Source organism: Micropterus salmoides, unplaced genomic scaffold (assembly GCF_014851395.1).
Source record: "Micropterus salmoides isolate LMB-PRFRI ecotype aquatic unplaced genomic scaffold, ASM1485139v1 Ms_hic_scaffold_6, whole genome shotgun sequence".
In the NCBI taxonomy this organism is placed as follows: domain Eukaryota; kingdom Metazoa; phylum Chordata; class Actinopteri; order Centrarchiformes; family Centrarchidae; genus Micropterus; species Micropterus salmoides.
In genome coordinates, this window is record NW_024044348.1 from 13,379,488 (window position 1) to 13,398,280 (window position 18,793).

The 18,793-nt window shown below is 39.3% G+C and overlaps 1 protein-coding gene across 2 annotated transcripts; it reads left to right on the top strand.

Annotated features, from left to right (window-relative positions):
* Positions 1-913: 913 nt before the first annotated feature.
* On the top strand, positions 914-18,334 carry rbm26 (RNA binding motif protein 26). 2 transcript variants are annotated; one of them, XM_038701366.1, is made up of 22 exons: positions 914-1,400; positions 1,641-1,759; positions 1,895-2,013; positions 2,177-2,268; positions 2,362-2,636; positions 3,676-3,951; positions 4,047-4,292; positions 6,777-6,917; positions 7,022-7,162; positions 7,439-7,547; positions 7,683-7,839; positions 8,362-8,559; positions 11,566-11,667; positions 11,771-11,839; positions 11,914-12,012; positions 12,114-12,188; positions 15,058-15,225; positions 15,500-15,604; positions 15,799-16,002; positions 16,686-16,772; positions 17,007-17,120; positions 17,599-18,334. In XM_038701366.1, the coding sequence occupies exons 1-22, from the start codon at positions 1,342-1,344 to the stop codon at positions 17,686-17,688; spliced, it is 3,045 nt and encodes a 1,014-aa protein (XP_038557294.1). In that variant the 5' UTR covers positions 914-1,341; the 3' UTR covers positions 17,689-18,334. The 2 variants fall into 2 exon arrangements, with proteins under 2 accessions (XP_038557294.1, XP_038557295.1); XM_038701367.1 differs by having other exon boundaries at positions 11,569-11,667.
* Positions 18,335-18,793: the final 459 nt, after the last annotated feature.

The following is an 18,793-nucleotide window of genomic DNA, read 5'->3' on the forward strand; positions in this document are numbered from 1 at the left end:
CGCAACAATCCCACATATTTCATGTAAATTACATTAGATTTATACAGCTGTAAATGACATTACTGTAGGACTAAAAGTTGTTATTAACTGTGAGCTGCTCAAAAGGAAAGTTACCAGTTACAAAGAGATCACTGTTCCAGCTTTCTCCCAAAAGAGCTTGGCCTGGTTTACTAAAAACGTCTTATGCTAAGTTGATTTTAGCTCTTATACATTACAATGGGACTAAGATTATCTTAGTCTTAAAATTACTTTGGAAAACAGGTCCCTGAAATGACTCTGTACATTCAATTTACTGATTAACCTCTTATTTTGAATCACTGATAAAACAAAAACATTATATAATTAGCTTTGATTAAAGCTTTGTACATTTATTATTATTGGTGCATTTATCTTTGCATTTTTATGTGACCCAGGCCAGGTCAGCCAGATGTCTTGCATGGCAAATTAATAGGGATTTTGATTCATTGTTGTTGTGTAAGTACGGTTCTGATTAGAAATTAGTACTATCTGGCACAGGGTGATTTAAATTTTTTTATTATAAAAATCACTTACAAAATCATTTACTATATAATACTGGAGAAACCAGAATAAATTCTAGTTAGATAGTCCACATTGCCTTCTTGTACAGGCTTTTCACTAAATTAAACACCATTTCAATTTTAATCATCTACACACCAGAATATTTCAGGGTTTCAGAGAAGGCCAGAGGAAGCATACCAGTTCTCACTTGACTTCTGGGTTAACACACTTACAGATGTGGCCTACTCAGTGTGTCAGAATCAACCTGCAATTCACCGACAGTGAAGAAACTGTCTTCTGAGTTTGCGTGTGTACAGTGATACCATATGTATCAGTGGTGCAGACAATATGATGGCAGAATTCTTCCTCTCGCGATATTATGCCAACGAGAACACAAGCGGAAGTAAATAATCGCCATGGCATGTTAGCTAGTGAGAGGGGTTCATGTAGCAAGTTAAGCGTGGGTGCTTCTTAGGTCTTACGGATAAAAAATAATTTACAACCTTCATAGTTAGTTGGTTGAAAGTTGAGAAATAATAGAGTCGCCCCTGTCTGCAATTCCATTATAATTACATTACGAGACTGGAGTAATCGTGCAGCACGCTTGGGGCCTGGAAAGACGTATGCTAACGTGGCTAAACTTGCTAACGTTAACGCGGCTGTTGAGCTAACGTCGCTTTTAGCGCCACAACCTAACCAAAGACCACGGAAGTGGCTAGTTTCACCAGCTAATGTCAGATATCCTTTAAAACAGATAAGTAAGGTCACCCCAGCTAGCGTTAACTCTGGCCGTGGTGAAGGGAAAGCTCGGCTGGATCTAAAATGATAATTGAAAACCTTGATGCCTTGAAAACATGGCTGTCTGATACCCTCGAGCCAATGTAAGTAACTTAACGTTAATGTTAGCTATTAGCGACACAGCTGTCCTCTCAACTCAGCTCATCATCTCATTCAAGCTTGAGTTACACACGCTAATGTTAGTTCAAACAAACACATACGGCACTAAGTGCAAGGGTGCAATTAATTACCGATAACGTTATATTTGCTAGGTTATTTGTCGATGCATGTGTAACTTATATCATTTCGGTGTTCGTTTGTGTTTTTGTTGTTCATAATTCCAGCTGTGATGCAGACCCTTCTGCCCTCGCCAAGTATGTTGTTGCTTTGGTGAAGAAAGACAAAACTGAAAAGGAACTTAAAGCCTTGTGTATAGACCAATTGGATGTATTTCTTCAGAAAGGTAATTAATCCCCATACTTCGTGAAAGCATTACTTTGCAAGCATTGTTTCATTTATCATGTGAACCCGCATGTGCTTTTGTCTGTGTACTAACGTTAATATGTTATATTTAATTTGAACTATTTACTTCTTTCAGAGACCCAGCCATTTGTGGATAAGCTGTTTGAAGCTGTTAACAACAAAAGCTACCTCCCACAGCCAGAGCAACCATCTTCTCTGGTCAAAGTTGAAAAAGATGAGCAGAAAAAAGACGAGGTATTATTGTAATGTCAACTACAACTCACAGAATATTTAAAAAAAATACTGGTGTTCCATCACATGTACCCTTAATATTACTAAATAATATGGAGAACCTCCTATGTCACTAGTTATTTTAGATAAACAACATTTACTTGAAATTACTTTTTTCTTTGTTCAGGCAAATCGAGAAGAAGAACGGGACAAGAAGTTTACTCGGCGAGTGAATCACAGCCCTCCACAATCAAGCTCTCGCTACAGTAGAGATAGCAGGTGTGTACAACTGCCCTTTTCAACTTTCTCTTTTAACTGTCTCTAACTCTGTCTTTACTTTTCACTAATGCTTTTGTTTGCCCACATCTTTAGGAGAGGAGATGATCGTAAGAGAGATGACCGCTCCAGAAAGAGGGATTATGACCGCAACCCACCGAGAAGGGACTCCTACCGCGATCGCTACAATCGCAGGAGAGGCCGCAGTCGCAGTTACAGTCGTAGCCGCAGCCGGAGTTGGAGCAAGGATCGCACCCGTGACCGCGACAGAGAGAGGGACAGGGATAGGGACAGGGACAGAGATAGGGATCTGCGAGATCGCAGTAGGAGCCGGTCACACAGCAGAACTCGGTCTAGAAGCAGGAGTAGAGGTAAGAACCTGATTGTAGGATCTAAAATGATCATCACTTTGTGCCAGTTTGAACTATTGTTTTCTGTGGTAAGGGCAGTGACACCAGAAACCGAGAACTTTTCTTATTCATGAATTATATATAATTAGAATTTGTTTCTGTATGATGATATATTAATGGGATTAGTCACAGATAAGTATCTGTGCCTCTAATTTAGAACTTGTATATTATCATATATATATTATCATTTGTACATCAACTTCAATGGGAATATATTTGTGAATCTCCACTAGTGTTGTCACGATACTGGAATTTTTAACCTCTATACAATACCTTGAAAAATATTGATACCATTTTTGATACCACGGAGAGAAATTGACAGTATTGATTAAATTACTGAATATAATTACTGAATTATCTTATCAACTTATCTTATTAAGTAAAATTAATAGTACTGTGTGTTAAGCAGAACAGCATCAGTTAAATTACTTCTGACCTTAGTCAAAGTATTTTCTTTCAACAGAAACTCTGCTGTCTGAGATTCTGATAGTTCTGAGGGGGATTAGCTAAATTTTGAGAGTTAGGCAAATAACAGGACAGCTGTCTTATCAACAACAGATTACTGGGCCATCTTGTTTAATACTTTAGTCATGTTGAAAGGGGAGATGTCTTCAACCACTCCAGGGGAAAAAATGTGTTTGAGGCCTGTAGGATGCTCAAAGAGCCACAAAACTTTGCAGCCAGACTCGAATGGGTAATATATGTATTTGTTGTCATTTTAGGGACTTTGGATTGCACGTTGTCTCTGTAGCGCCCCCTAAATGCATTTTTAGCCTTCACATTGCTAGGAATACTCAAAACCTCATGAGACTTGGCATGTACATCAAAATTAGACAACCTAGACAAACCATGACTGCATATAGAGGAATGGGTCAAGTAAGAATGAAAACTATGAAGACCAAACAAGATTTATAATTTTGTAACGTGTGTACAAGTCTATTTTCTCACAGGTGTTCCATGTCAGTCACTATGATAAATGGCTGTTCTTGTCTATTCACAGAACGAGATCCTGGAAAACTGAAGTATGATGATCGAGTGGACAGGTCAGAGAGTGGTGATGGCTACACCCCAGCATCCCTGGTCCCCACTGTAACCACTTCACAATTCCCTGTGCCATCACTGAGCAGCACCATTACAGTCATTGCCCCCACACATCATCATAGCAACAACACCACCGAGAGCTGGTCAGACTTCCGCCCTGGGCACCCTGTGGATCGTGCCCTTTTTAGTAGGGGGCCGCCTCTCCAACAGAGGAAGCGGTGTCGTGACTATGATGGTGAGGAAAGCTGATTGAAATTTTTCCCATTAAAAGCTTTGTTATTTTTGTGGTTCTGCATGTTTGATCTGCGGGTTTCTGCTTTTCTTTTCTAGAAAAGGGCTTCTGCATGAGAGGAGACATGTGTCCTTTTGACCATGGAAGTGACCCAGTTGTAGTGGAGGATGTCAATTTGCCCAGCATGCTGCCCTTCCAACCTCCACCAATCCCAGGTGTGGACCCGCCGCCTCCACCGCCAGGCCTCCCACCACCACCCCCTCTCATGAACCCCCCGCCTGTGAACCTGCGGCCACCTGTGCCCCTACCAGGTGCCCTCCCTCCCAGCCTTCCACCTGTTGCAGGTAGGAATTCAGACATTTCTCTGAAACTTGAGTGGTGGCTTGGGCTAAACTGTGTAGTGTCCGAGAGTTAATACCTTATTTAAAAAAAAAAAAAATGAAATGAAAAAAATTTTTTAATGGGTTATTATAATTATTTTATTCCGAATGTGATTAAATTGAGTGGGTGTGAATAATTACATTTACCTGTCTAGAATCTTCAGAATTGCATTGCTAGGCAGCAGCTTGAGTCAAGCCTGCCTCCTGTTAGCATTTGCTATGTGTGAACAGGAAATAAAACCACAAACAACAAAAGACTATTGACGCTTTCAAAGGTAACAACATAAACAAACGGTACTGCGCATGTGCATTACTCTGGCCCAAACTTAACTTCTGGCAGACGTCCGCAAGCAATCCATAACAAGTAAATAACCTTAGCTGCCATTCGAAGAAAAGAAAGGTTACTTGGCTAGACTGAAATGTGATAAGGTCACACTACCAGACCCATTCAAAAAATCAAACCCAGTGAATAAACAAACAGAACGGAACGGAAGTTAACTTCGGGGCGGGCACATCACCTTGGGAACGCGTTCGATGAAAGCGTCTTTATGAAAGGTTAAAGTCCCCTTCCAGCTGTGCTATTTTGTCTACAGAGTAAAACCGTATACTTGATCTTCTGCATGTAAAGTTGACTTGTTATGAACTGAACTTAACTTAACTAAGAGGATAAATAGTAAACTGGAGAGATTAAAACAGAATCAGAGTTATTTCTGTTAATGTAGTCTATAAGAAACACAACATTGTTTATACATCACCACTACTTATATCACACTGACACTAATGATATTTTCATCAGCTTTAGCTGTAGATATTGTGTCCCTATATTAATAAGCATACCATACAGCTTACAGGCAGGTTTGCATTATGAAGTCCTTACCTTTATGTGTTGTGTCCTGAAGAATGGGGTATTTACACATTTTATATAGCCTCATTAGGTTGACAATAAAATTAATGACATTTTATGCGGTTGCAATCATATTGAACAGATGCATAGTGTATTAATGGTTAAACATGTTTTATATAAAGCTATTAATGTATTCTAATATTTATAAATTGCAATTAACAATAACACAAACATAAGATTGGTACTTTTTAAAATGTGCGGATGCAACAAATGGTCAAACTATGGTCAAAATTGAACAACATTTTAAACTAGAAAAGACTCAAGAGCAAACAAAGCTGTACAATTCTCAAAATTTTATTAATAAAAAATATTTTAAATAACATTTACTGGGTCTAAATGAAAATACACAGGTCATTCTTTTAACTGAGTACAGTGACAAAGCAAAATACTTTCTTGCAGTGCTGAGAACAACAAAAGTCACACCTCAAGCTTTGGCTGAGACATATTTGTTTACCAGATTAAATCTGTCATTTAGAGAGATTTTTTAGAAATCTTACAAATAGACAAATATGACTGAGTATGTCTTTGGCGGAGGATAATATTAATTGTAGGACTGGTCTGGCTTTGCCTTCATTAATAAAGATCTTAAGCTGAAAACCATGAACCAAGACTTCTTAAACCGTTAACCGACAAAGGCCGACTGCCTCATCCATCCATGAGGATCTTTTGGTCGATCTGCTAAGCGGGACAGGTGCAGTGGACTTCATGAGGGCTGATGCGTATGCTGGAGAAAGAAAAACATGTTTATAAAATATAACACACCATCACAGCAACCTCTCAGCTTCCATCGTTGTTGAAATGCAGAACTGAGAGAAACCTGTGGAAAAGGCAGATCATGCAGTTCACAAGTTGCACATGTGTGAAAAAACACAGAAGTAAAGACAACATATAGAAAAGACCAAATTCTCCTTGTATTGTGAGCCAACGCTGCTACCTTGTGACTAAAAAGTGGCGTTAGCTTTTGTTTGCACAGAATATCCATGTACATTAAATACTAGTTTCTGTTAATAAGGTACACCAAGCTAAAAGTGTTGCAGTCCAGTAAAACAGCCCTGCAATAAATTACATCTTCATGAATATAATTGGTCATGGTCGGTTTGTCTTTCTAACTAAACTAGAAAGACAAACCGACCATCAGACACACAGACAGAGAGACATACCTACTGTAAGTTCCAAGTAAATTACATGATAAATTGGTTAGCTAGCTCACAACTATGTTTATCGGTTGATGCTCTGACTTAACAAGGCGTGACGGCGTGACATTTTTTTTTCTAAGGAGGCATGACAGTGCGCCTGCGTGAACTTGGAGAATGACGTATGACTTATGGAATTACTATAGTCGTACGTCCCCACCCCGTTTTAGCCACTAAGCAATTTTTGCAACTATCATAGAAATGTCAAAATACACTGGAGGGGGGCTTTAAAAGGCAAGGAGTGGAATACAGTAACCAGTTTAATATAAGTCATATTTACAAAACTGGTTTGACTGGAAAGCATTTTGCAACTTTAATATTTTTTATTATGTTTTACTCCATCTGACGCAGGTCCCCCTCCTCCTCTTCCTCCACTGCAACCGTCAGGCATGGATGCTCCTCCAAATTCCATCACTAGCTCTGTTCCCACCATTGTCACCTCTGGGATGCGCTCCTCACTTCCCCAGGCCTCTGTGTCACTCTTCACCTCCGGTAATGGCTGTGTGTCTTTTTGTTACACATTTAATTTTGTATTTATAAATCACTGTACCTTGCCGTGCTGGTTTGAGTTAAAGTATGCTCTCTCTGCTGACCAGACAACTATGAAGCAGATGTGTACAACCCCGAGGCTCCTAGCATCACCAATACCTCCAGGCCGATCTACCGCCACCGGGTCAATGCCCAGAGACCCAACCTGATTGGCCTCACAATGGGGGAGGTGGACCAGCCACAGAGAGGTATTGTTCTCATGAACTGAATCATTTGAACTTGGAATAAATTATCTTAAAACATGATTGTAGCTCTCCCTCCTTCCATTGACATGCTTAGTATTTTGGTTAGTATAATATTAGACTGTTGCTGCTTCACAAACAAGGAGAATGACAGTATTAAGTACATGCTACTGCATTTGTGTTTCAGCTGTCTGTTTAAAAGTCTTGCACTAGAGTTATGATCTCTTTTTGAGCTGTGTGTTGTAGTTTCGGCCTGACCTATCAGTGTTTGTCCCTCACCAGACAAGATTCCAAACAACAGCATGAGGATTGTTATGGAATCTGATTCAAGAAAGAGACCAGTTGTCTCTCACGATGGAGGCCCCCCCCCCAAGAAACCTTGGTTTGACAAGTAAGACACCATTGTACTGTAAAATAAAAATAAGTCTCATGCTGCCTATTAAATCTATTTGTTAAGCACATTTGACTGAGTTATGTTTAAAACCATCCTCATTGAGTTGTTTAATAATTCCTCTTTTCTGCTCAGACCCAACTTCAACAAACCCAACCACCAGGGCTACCACAAAAGAGCCCCATTCTTTCCTAACACCAAGCTGCTGGTTCGGCAAATTCCTTCCGAGCTTAACAACATCAGCAAACTCAATGAACATTTCAGCAAGTTTGGCACCATCGTCAACTTACAGGTCAGTCCCTATGTGGTGCTGAAGATATGAAAGGCACAGCTTTGATGTTTAACAGTCAATACAGTATTTAGTTACTGTGTAGTGCAATCAGTGAAGTTTTGGTTTGTGGTGTGGTTTTAAATTTAATCTTTGTTATTGGCTTTGGCAAAATGTAGGTGGTTGAAATTAGGCAATTAAAGCAACCTGATAAACCAGTAATCAGTAATAAGATTTGCAACATTTGCAGTGTACCTAATTGTGAAATCTGCAAAGGTCAATGAAATGACCTTGAATCAGAGGTAACCAAAAGATAATTTAAAAATATATTAACTACACTATTCCAAGTGCTTTCAAGCACTGTTTTTTGAAGAATAATACAGTGAGTAATATACACTGTTAATGTAGTAGTTAAAGATGGTAAGGTGAGTCACATTATTGTAACCATTTGATAACCCAATAATGTTGAGTGAAATTTCACATGCATCATCTAGTGTTACTGTTAATATAGCTGTGTCACTTTACCATTTTTATTTCTTTTTGCAGGTGGCCTACCAGAATGACCCCGAGGGGGCGCTGATCCAGTTTGCCTCTCCAGACGAGGCCAAGCGGGCTATGCAAAGCACAGAGGCTGTCCTCAACAACCGCTTCATCAGGGTGCACTGGTTTCGTGACGATGGGAGTGATGGACATGGTCAGGGCCAGTCACACTCACAGCAGCAGCCTCAGCAACAGCCAGCCACGGTAAAAGCTAATTTTAAAACTGCCACTCATAACATTTGGTTATGTTGTAAAACGTTTTGTCTTAACACAAAGAAAAGATGTTGCCAGTATTTTCTTTGGCCGCCTAAATTAGTTCTTTAATTAATTAGTTCTTTGATAGGGTGGTGATGGCGCAGTGAATAAGACACATACCTTTTGGTGTGTGAGACCGGGGTTCAACTCCCCACCGTGACACATCCACCAATGTGTCCCTGAGCAAGACACTTAACCCCTAGTTGCTTCAGAGGCGTGCGACCTCTGACATATACAGCAATTGTAAATCGCTTTGGATAAAAAGCGTCAGCTAAATGAATACATGTAATGTAATGTTTAAGCAAAGGTATTTTTTGCCCTAAAATACTTCAATAGGGGTAACACACGGTAGGTTCGCTTTAATCTTGAAATGCTGCAGACTTGTAGTTCATTAGTCACTGTAACTTATACTGTACATTTCCAGCTAAACTGAGTCTTATCTTTTCTCTCCACTCGCCTGCCATTAACCGGTCTTGTGCGTCTTGCGTGCATGCCGTGCGGCTAAAAGCTGCATACATTCCTCGCGGGTATAATTCAAGTACTATTTAAAAATGATGTAATATTCTGTGTGGTTCATCAATGGTGATAAATGATCTGAAAGTCCCGCGAGGTGAGGACAACTCTGCACAACAACGGTGAAGTTAAGGCTCCATCTCTACAGCAAGTGCCTCTTCTGCCACTACACACTCACATGCTCACACATACATACACGCTACGCCTACACATGCCCACTGATGCCCCCTACCTTGAGGGTTAGGGTTCCAATTGCATATATTATTTATTAGGGCCCGAGCACGAAAGTGCAAGGAACCTATTGGTTTGCTCAGATTATTATTTTTTTCCTCCCCGATGAACTCCTTTTTGATATATACTCGAATCCTCATGAAAATTTGCGCACACCTCAGGTCTGGTGGGAAATCCAATGTTCTGCAGTGATTGGGGTTGGGTGTGGCCAGGGGGCTCAATTGCGCCCCTAAACAAACAATAGGTTTTGGACAAAGTTTCTTTGATGTGGTGGGATTATTGCTCTTATTACAAAGACCACATTTCTGCTTTTTTTTTTTTTTTTTTTTTTTTTATGAGATTTTGCTCAACAGGAAGTCAGCCATTTTGCACTTCCTGTGTCATTTTCAATATTTTAAACAGGTGTTTGAGGCCTGTAGGATGCTCAAAGAGCCACAAAACTTTGCAGCCAGACTCGAATGGGTAATATATGTATTTGTTGTCATTTTTGGGACTTTGGATTGCACGTTGTCTCTATAGCGCCCCCTAAATGCATTTGTAGCCCTCACATGCCTAGGAATACTCAAAACCTCATGAGACTTGGCATGTACATCAAAAGTGTTTTTTATTGTCTGATATGGTTTGGGAGCGTGGTTGTGGAAAATTGGCTCAATAGCGCCAACAAAGCAGCCCCTGCTGAATTTTTTGCCTAACTGTACAAAAAGTTGGGGGGCGATGTATCATCTCCAGACTTAAAAATAAGCCTCTTAGAGCTATACCCTAAACCCAACAGGAAGTCGACCATTTTGAATTATTTACATGCGTTTTCCCTGTTTAAATGCTCCGTACTTTAACAAACTCCTCTTAGAGCTTTAACCCAATCGAATTCAAATATGGGTAGGCCCATCTTAAGAACCATGCGATGTTAAATTGCGAAGCTTTTTTTGATTGCTCAAACAGCATGGCCACGGCATGGCATTCAATTGTGATGTTTCGCCATGAAAAAGGAAGTTGCATGTAAATGGACTAGACATGGTCAGATATGTCCCAAAATTCACAAATAAACCTCTTAGAGACTGTCAATATCCAGTCATAGTGATGGTGCCACTTACTGGCATCTGGAAAGGACACGTTTAAAAATGAATTTCTTAGGCCTCTATATTTTTACCCCACTTAGCAAATGGACTCAATGTCCATTGAATGACAAAAATGTCCATAGTGAGGCATTTATGCTCCTCTTAACAGGTTGACCACATCCATCTTAAAGTTCTTGTCAAATGCTCTCGCCTTGGTGAGTAATTATTCGCAATTAACTAGGAAGCTGTTTTTTGAGAGTTATACCCTAAACCCAACCAGAAGTCAGCCACTTTGAATTGAATAACTGACACCACAACCATACTATATGAAATATTTTCAACACGTCACCTGTTAGATTTTTGCATTGATAACTTCAGAGCCGTGTCAGCTGGAGTGTGATGCAAGAGTCCCAGCTGTCGCTGCACCCAAGGCCCGCAAGGGGGTGAGGGCCTGCCACACCACAGCATTGATATCTTGGCTTTCGCATGTTGTCACTTGGAAAAAACATGTTGCATTAATGCCAGTGCTGCCTCCACTTAAAGTCATAGTTTTCACGTGATGTCGCATTCCAAGGAAAACGCTCACTTCGAGGGCAAAAAAGGAAGCAAGTGATACAATGTTACTTTGAGTTTGTTTCTTTTGCGTTGCCAAAATGCTGGATGGTTGTTGTGCTTTCGGACGCACTAATCGATGAGGAGACAACACTGAGCTGTGTTAGGTGAGGGATTCCCCTCAAGGTAAACGTAAACATTACCACGGTCGAGCGCTGGTGGTTTTTAACGGCAGAAATATGGCTACGGGTGCTGTATATGGATCGCAAGTGCCCAACACTTTTGAGTGTTGAGAGCTGATCCAAATTAAATGTAATGGCTTTTGAGGCGTCTCTGAGGGAGTTGCGCTGTGAGCCACTATGTTGGTCTGTTGTTTTGCCCTCCAGGTCACCGCGCATGCCACGTGACTGAAAACTATGAATAGAGGACCTTATTCACTGAGATATTCTTGGAGACATCGAAAGTCAATAAACAAAGCACATGATACAGAAGCATCTAAAGGTTCAGCACTGCAAGACAACAAATAGTCTGACAGTGCATATTAACATAGCCACTAATGCATTAAGTCAGACTTAATGTGATTAACATGTCCTTTGTCGTTCAGCAGCCCACAGCCACGTCTCTGAAGCAGTCTGTCAAAGATCGCCTTGGACCCGCGCTCACTGGGAACTCTGAGCCCTCACAAGATTCCAGCGTAGCCTCTCAGGTGTGTGTGGGAGATTGTGTTGAAAGTGTGCATTTTCACATTTACTTTACAAAATCTGCAGATGGTCTATAAACATTATGTATATTTTTCCCTATTTGTGCAGAATCCTTCTAAAATGTCAGTGAAGGACCGTTTGGGGTTCTCTGCCAAACCAGCAGCTCCTGTTGAAAAAGTAAGTGTTCACTCACTGTTCAGAGTTAATAATTTTATTTTGGAATTTTCTCATCACTTTTCTCCCATTTTCAGGTGTTTTCGACTTCCATGGGCCTCACAAAGACTGTATATAATCCTGCTGCCCTGAAGGCTGCCCAGAAAACCTCAGAGGAAGTGCTGAAGAAGAAACAGGTGAGAGGAGAAATGGAGGGAATGGTGGAAAAGGGGGAGTAGAAATGGGAAGCAAGCAACTCGGTACAGTACATAATCATTTCCCATAATTCCTTTCACAGGAAGCTCTAAGGCTACAGCAGGATGTGAGAAAGAAGAAGCAGGAAATATTGGAGAAGCACATTGAGACACAGAAGGTAAGATAATCTGGGGCCGTATTACAAACTTGCAGATCCTATCTTAACTGTTAGGTAACCATGGTAATAAGTTAGGACCTGATTTAGGACAAAAGCCGTTACAGATGAACAGTTCTTAAGTCAATGTTACTATCCTAACTTAAGATTGGAAAAGTGTATAACACAAGCATCCTAACTTCTCAAAATCTTAAATTAAACTTTAGGATAACTGTTAGGCTGTCCTAACTTAAATTTTTCCACCAGGTAGTGTTTGTTAATTTCTTTAAACAAAATGTCAACAAGTGGAACTTATTCATTTATAGGCTTATGCCAGAGCCTAGCGATGTATTGTGGTTTGATGACATTTCGTTAGTAGAAAAGGCTGTAGGGCATGTAACACTAGATAATGCATCATTATTAGGGGTGTAACGGTACATGTATTCGTTCCGGACCGTTTCGTTACAGGACTTTTGGAACGGTGCACATGTGCACTGAATGCAATCTTTAACGGCATGTATTATGCTTGTCTTGAGTGTGGAACATGCATAAATTCCGAGTTTCCACATGGACATATTAAGTGGTGGACCAAATCTCAGCATTGAAGCGCTACAGCACTACACAAGCAGCTGCTTTAGCTCAGCCTCTCGCTGACTAGTGACTTGAGCATCACGGCCAGTGCAGAGAAGCCAGAGCTTTAAGACCTTTCCCTTATTGTTAAGGTCTTCTGTTTGGGAATTCTTCTGTTTCCTAGTGAAATACAACAACAGACAAGTTGATAAGACGAAAGCAGTCGGCCGTCACTTAGTTAGTAGACAGAATAAAAAGAATAAGAAGAATGCTGCACTGTAATCCATATTAATATATATTTTTATTATATTTTATATATTGTTTTGAGAATATTTTATTTAGTATTTTATTTCTTATTCTTTTTTATTTTATATAATTTATTTATGTGTAATTTGGAAGTTTGTTTAAAAAATTGTAAAGTAATATGGATGTTTACAAAAGTTCATAAGAAACCAGTATCAATTTAATGTTTGCATTTTTTTTCCCTTACTGTACCGAAAATAAACCGAATCGTGACTTAAAAACCGAGGTACATTCCGAACCGAGATTTTTGTGTACCGTTACACCCCTAATCATTATATAACAGAATGTAAAGGCTAGATGTCACAAAAGTATCGTAATACAAGTCTACAATAGGAGATCAGTGAAGACAAGAAAACTATGAAAAACATTTTTTTTTTAATTTAGCCCACAGCCTTTATTACCTACATAGTTCACTTTCCCGAGGTGACCCACAATACGGGTTTCTGCCGGGGTTGGTGAAGAGGACAAGAGGAGCCACCACCGGTTTTCTTCTGCTCTTCAGACAAAAGCTGCCTTTCTCTCTATCTATCACGTGTCAGTGTAGGCTACTTTTTTTATTTTTGATAGCAACTTAACTTAAGATAGGATATTTCTGTAATACGGCCAGTAGAGGTTTTAATTAGGGGTGTCTTGGCACACAACATTCACAGGTACAGTAGGGACTACAAAAAATGTAGAAAATAAAATGTTTCATTTAAAAAAATCAATAATGTCTCATTGGCCATAATTATTAATGTAACAGTTAAGCCACTTAAATAATGTCATATTTTCAAGAAGAAATAAATGACACAAATGTCAGTAATGCTCCATAGTAAGAAGGTAATTCCTGTGGCTTGCACTCATTTAAACAGGGCTGACCCAACAGACGATATTACTGAATGAATACAGAAGGATACACCAATGGTTTTTGGATTTTTGATAAATGACACTCTCCACAGAAATGTCTTCAATGCACAAAAAAATTTATTGTTGTACATGAATGTAAAACAACACAACACACATTTTTTATTTTAAATAAATAGAAATCCACAAAATATGTATTTTAAAGTAGTTGTAGTTTTTATCAAAAAACATATTTGGATGATACATGGATGTTACATTTATATACAAACTGTTATGACGATGTCATTCGTGAACTTGACTGCATTTTTATGTGGGTGGGGATACCGTGGTGGTTTCTATCGTTGATTCTGTCTCGATTTCAGAACAACTACACCCTGAGTTTTAATACACTTCTTGTACATTGAAGTGTCCCCATCCGCTGTGTGCATTTAGATTGCGCGACCTCTCTATAAAAAAGTTAGATGTCAGTGTGTGAGCTGCGAAAGAAGTCTGACCCTCTTGCGCAACATGCAGAGTCTCCAAGTCAGCCTATGTTTTGTTTTTGTGTAGATTTACCAACGGTGTTTGAAAGCTTTGTGTGGGATCTGTGACTCTTTACTTCCAGGGAGTTATGTTTTCCCGTGCCGTTTGTCTGTCAGCAGGATTCTGGAAAAGCTACTGGCCAAATTTGCATGAAACTTGGTGGCAAGGTTTAGCAGGGCCCATAGAATAACCCATTACATTTTAGAGGATTCGAATCACAGGGTGGATACATGAACTTTTTTCAATTTTATTAAAATTGTGAGAGGGGTCAATTATGACACCAGTGTTTATAGCAAAATGAACTGAATACATAGTTCATGCGTGAACCCGTTGTACATACAGAGAATGTTTTGCCGCAACAAAACATAACATCCACCTCAAACATCACTGTACAATAAAAAAGTATGTAAGAAATATGCAGTCAGGGAGGTGTTTTTTTTCCAGATTAAACCGGACTTCCAGATTTCCCGACCTGTGCGAAGTACAGAGACTTCAGCTAGGCACAACCATACGGTTTTTGACATAGGCCTATTGTAATTCTAATAGTTTTGGAAATATATTAAAACATATACAGCCTAGTGGTTAGAAGACTGGACTATTGGCCTTGGCACTAGTTAAACTTGTGATTCTGTTTTTCTGCTCTCATCCGCTACAGCTCCTGATATCCAAACTTGAGAAGAACAAAGCAATGAAAGCAGAGGATAAAGCCAAAATCATGGAAACTTTGGGCATGTTAACCAAGAGCATCACCAAACTGCAAGAGGAGATAAAAGGAATCTCAAGCGGCAACAACCCTCTACGCACAGCCAAGAGCAAGGCCCAGGTAATGCTTTCTCCCAGCTAGTGACATCATGCAACACACACACACTCTCACGGCTACTTATTAAAAACCTGATAGATTGTGATATTCTTTTGAACTGATTGGTTTAGCTTTTCCACTGGCTTTTGATATAAAATTCGTTGGGCCTCATTCTTGCTGTATCTCCTCACTTAGCAAGCAACTGGATATCTGTTTCCCTCAATATCCAGTTGTCTTTGACTTATTACTTCCCCCTTGCAATGTCATCTTCCTTGATGTGAAATAATTATATGTTCAGGCACAGAAAGAGCTGCTAGATGCAGAGCTGGACCTGTACAAGAAGACTCAGGCCGGAGAGGACACTGCTTTGTTGAAGATCAAGTATACCCAGCTGCAAATTGAGGTATTGACGTTGATCTTGATCCTTAATGTTTGAAATCAAGTGCTAAAAATTGTGTTCTTGTCATGTTAAATGGTCTATTGGGAGTTTCATCTCCACAATAGATCCACAATTCAACAGTTATGTGTTTAAAGAGATCAGTCAGATGTTTGTGCTCTGTTTGACTTCCTTCCATCCCTGTTTTTGTTTTCATCCAGGCAGCTAAAAGGGGACTCCTGTCACCGGGAAGAGGCCGGGGAGTCCACCCTCGGGGCCGTGGTGCTCTCAGGGCCCGGGGAAGGGGCTCCAGAGGACGAGGAAGAGGTGCGCCACTGCATGCAGTTGTGGACCATCGGCCACGAGCGCTGGAGATTTGTGGTTTCACCGAGGCAGACCGAGTAGACTTGCTCCCACACTTTGCTGTAAGTCAGCCTAAAACTGCATTACTGAGAAAAGGAGTTAATACATGGTATCAACCCAGTATGACCTTTTGATGGAAGCTGTAGGTGGGAGATCAGGGCACTGCTAGCTTAACTATTATGGGGGTGAACATCCAATGCTTGTGGGTCAGTATGGGAATAATAAATAGAATATTTATAATAATAATAGAAAAAACAAAATACAAAATCAGGCACAGTACAAAATCTGAACATCTGCATAGCCTATACATTTTTCTATATTTGGAAATTGATTATTACCCCAAAGTGATAACACAATAAATTGATATCTACTCATGCTGTCAGAAACACACAAACACCACATGACAGTCACAGGTATCCAGGCTTTTGAATAATGTGTACCAGTTAATCTCAGTCCCCCCAATGTTCAATATGAATACTTTCAAAACTGTCAAATTTAACAGCATTGATACATAAACCAAACTTGTAATCTCAAATTTAGCATAACTGTAAAAATAAGGTAATGGAGCTACTTTATTAAAAGCATATTGTAGAAAGGCCAGAAAAGTAATTTAAGATTTGTTTAGTAATTGTTTATTAGGTACCTCCAGTAACAGGAAATACATAAGATAATTTTTTCAATAATGGCACAGGAATTAGTTTGTAAAGTGACCTAAACATTGTGTGTTCATTTTTAAAATTTTAAGCAATTTGGAGAGATTGAAGACTGCCAGATTGATGAGAACAATCTGTCTGCGGTCATCACTTACAAGACGAGAGCGGAGGCAGAACAGGTGGGTCAACTGCCAGATATGTACATGTTAAAGTTGGTGGTATTTTCCAGTTTTTTGTATTGAATTAGACATTGCTTCAGCTGGAGCACCAAAATCTGCTTGGTACTTTGATTAAGCCCCATTATTTTCATAATTCTTGACGTAACGTTTTTACACTTCATAATGTCTTTCTCCTCTAACCATGTTTTTTTTTTTTTTTTTTTCTTCTGCTCTCTATGTTTCGTCCACCTACAGGCGGCTCTTCATGGAGTGAGATTCAACAACCAGACTTTACGCCTGGCCTGGCATAAAGCTGTCACGACTCTCAGTACTGCGGATGCTGATGAGGCAGAACCAGATGAGGATGAGGTTTGTGGACATTTCTCACTTTGCATATATTTAAATGCTTCTCTTTATAGTACCTATGGTAGCCAATCAGGACCTCGAGGAGAGGGGTAAGATTGGTATTATTTCTTCCAGAGATACCACTGATTGTAGAATTAAAATCCTCTAACAAATATTTACTGTGATGGAGATATTTGGATGTTCTCTGTTCACATATCATATCAGACAATCTTCTTCAATGTCTGTTTCTTGTTATGTTACATTTAGAGTACACAAGAGGGAGCCATTTCCCATTACAGCAAGGATTGTGTTTGTATGGCTGTTTCATTGCCACTTATACTTTCATTAAGCAGCTGTTCTGTCTGCAGCTACATAAATACATGCTACAAGTTGATGATGCTCAAAATAAAAGGTCTTTCTACTTTTGTTCACTTTTTAATCCTCTATAGAGAGCCCTAATGTAAGCGTTTGTGTTTTTTGTTTGCTTTTTCACTCCTATCAGTACCCGGAAGAGTCGCTGAGCGACGACGCTTTGCTGCAAGATGACGATGAAGAAGAAGATGACAACGAGCCTCGCTCCTGGCGCAGATGAAGATCAGTTAGTCGCTCTTCCCTGGTTGCACTGGTGTGGACAAGCAACAATCCAGCAACTTTATAAGACTTCAAAGCCTGTTTATACATCAAGACACATTTCACTTTGGCTAGACTCCCCCCCAGAAATGAGTAACTGGCAGAAGAACCACGTGCGAGTTTGATTCATTTTAACAATTTAAAAATGGTTTTGGATGATTTTTTTTAATGCTCTTAATGTAGACACACTTCTGTAATTTTTTTTTTTTTTGTTTTTTTTGTGAATAACAAAACACAAATAGTTTGTCTGGAAATGTGACTGCTGATCACTTAAAGACACATTTGTTGGAATTGTCAGTTTTAAGAAAAAACTTTTGTTGTAATTTAACTGAATGACAGACTGTAACTTTTGCAGAATAGTATTAGGTTGACTGGTTTAAATGCTCATGTGTAAATATTTTATGTCTGGGTTTCAATGATTTGTATGAAAGCTTGGCTTCTCCCATTCTTGGCTTTACTTTGGATTGTACAAAAAATAAAGAATTGAAATGGTCTGAAAACATCCTGCCAAAAAAAAAAAGAAAATACAAAAAAAAGAGAGATAATGCTGTGGCAGTGGGAAAAAAAAACACTGAAAGAGCTGAAAGACCATTTCATAAAACAAAACCTTCCTCTTCCCCTAAAGAGCAAACTTCCTACAAAATACTTTTATCAACACTTTTTTTGTTTTGGATCGGTAAGGTAACCTAATATATACCACTGATTTCCATGTTACGGTAAGAACATGAAATGATCTGACTGTATATTTTTGCAAAATCCTAAGAACAATCTTTATTTGCCCATCTCTCAAGTATATATGGTCTAAATAGTAATACAACAACAACTAAGAACTTTTGTGTTTTTCTTGCAGGAGCCGTCTGTCAAGTGTCCAGCTACAACGCTTCCTTCTCCAAGAGGCTTCAATATTTTTGAATGTTATGTTGTTCATTAATATTGTCTAATGTTAAGGATATTTATTGTCTTTATTTGGTGTCAAGTGCTGCTGTATTAAAATAGAAATTTCTTTTATCATTTTGTTCTTTTGTTCTTGAGCCAAGGTGTTCAGGGCCTTTAAATCATGTTGTATG

Coding starts and splice junctions, on each gene's coding strand:
- rbm26 (XM_038701366.1), top strand. CDS start 1,342: ATGATAATTGAAAACCTTGATGCCTTGAAAACATGGCTGTCTGATACC. Junction 1,760..1,894: donor GGATGTATTTCTTCAGAAAG/GTAATTAATCCC, acceptor TACTTCTTTCAG/AGACCCAGCCATTTGTGGAT. Junction 3,952..4,046: donor GCGGTGTCGTGACTATGATG/GTGAGGAAAGCT, acceptor TTTCTTTTCTAG/AAAAGGGCTTCTGCATGAGA.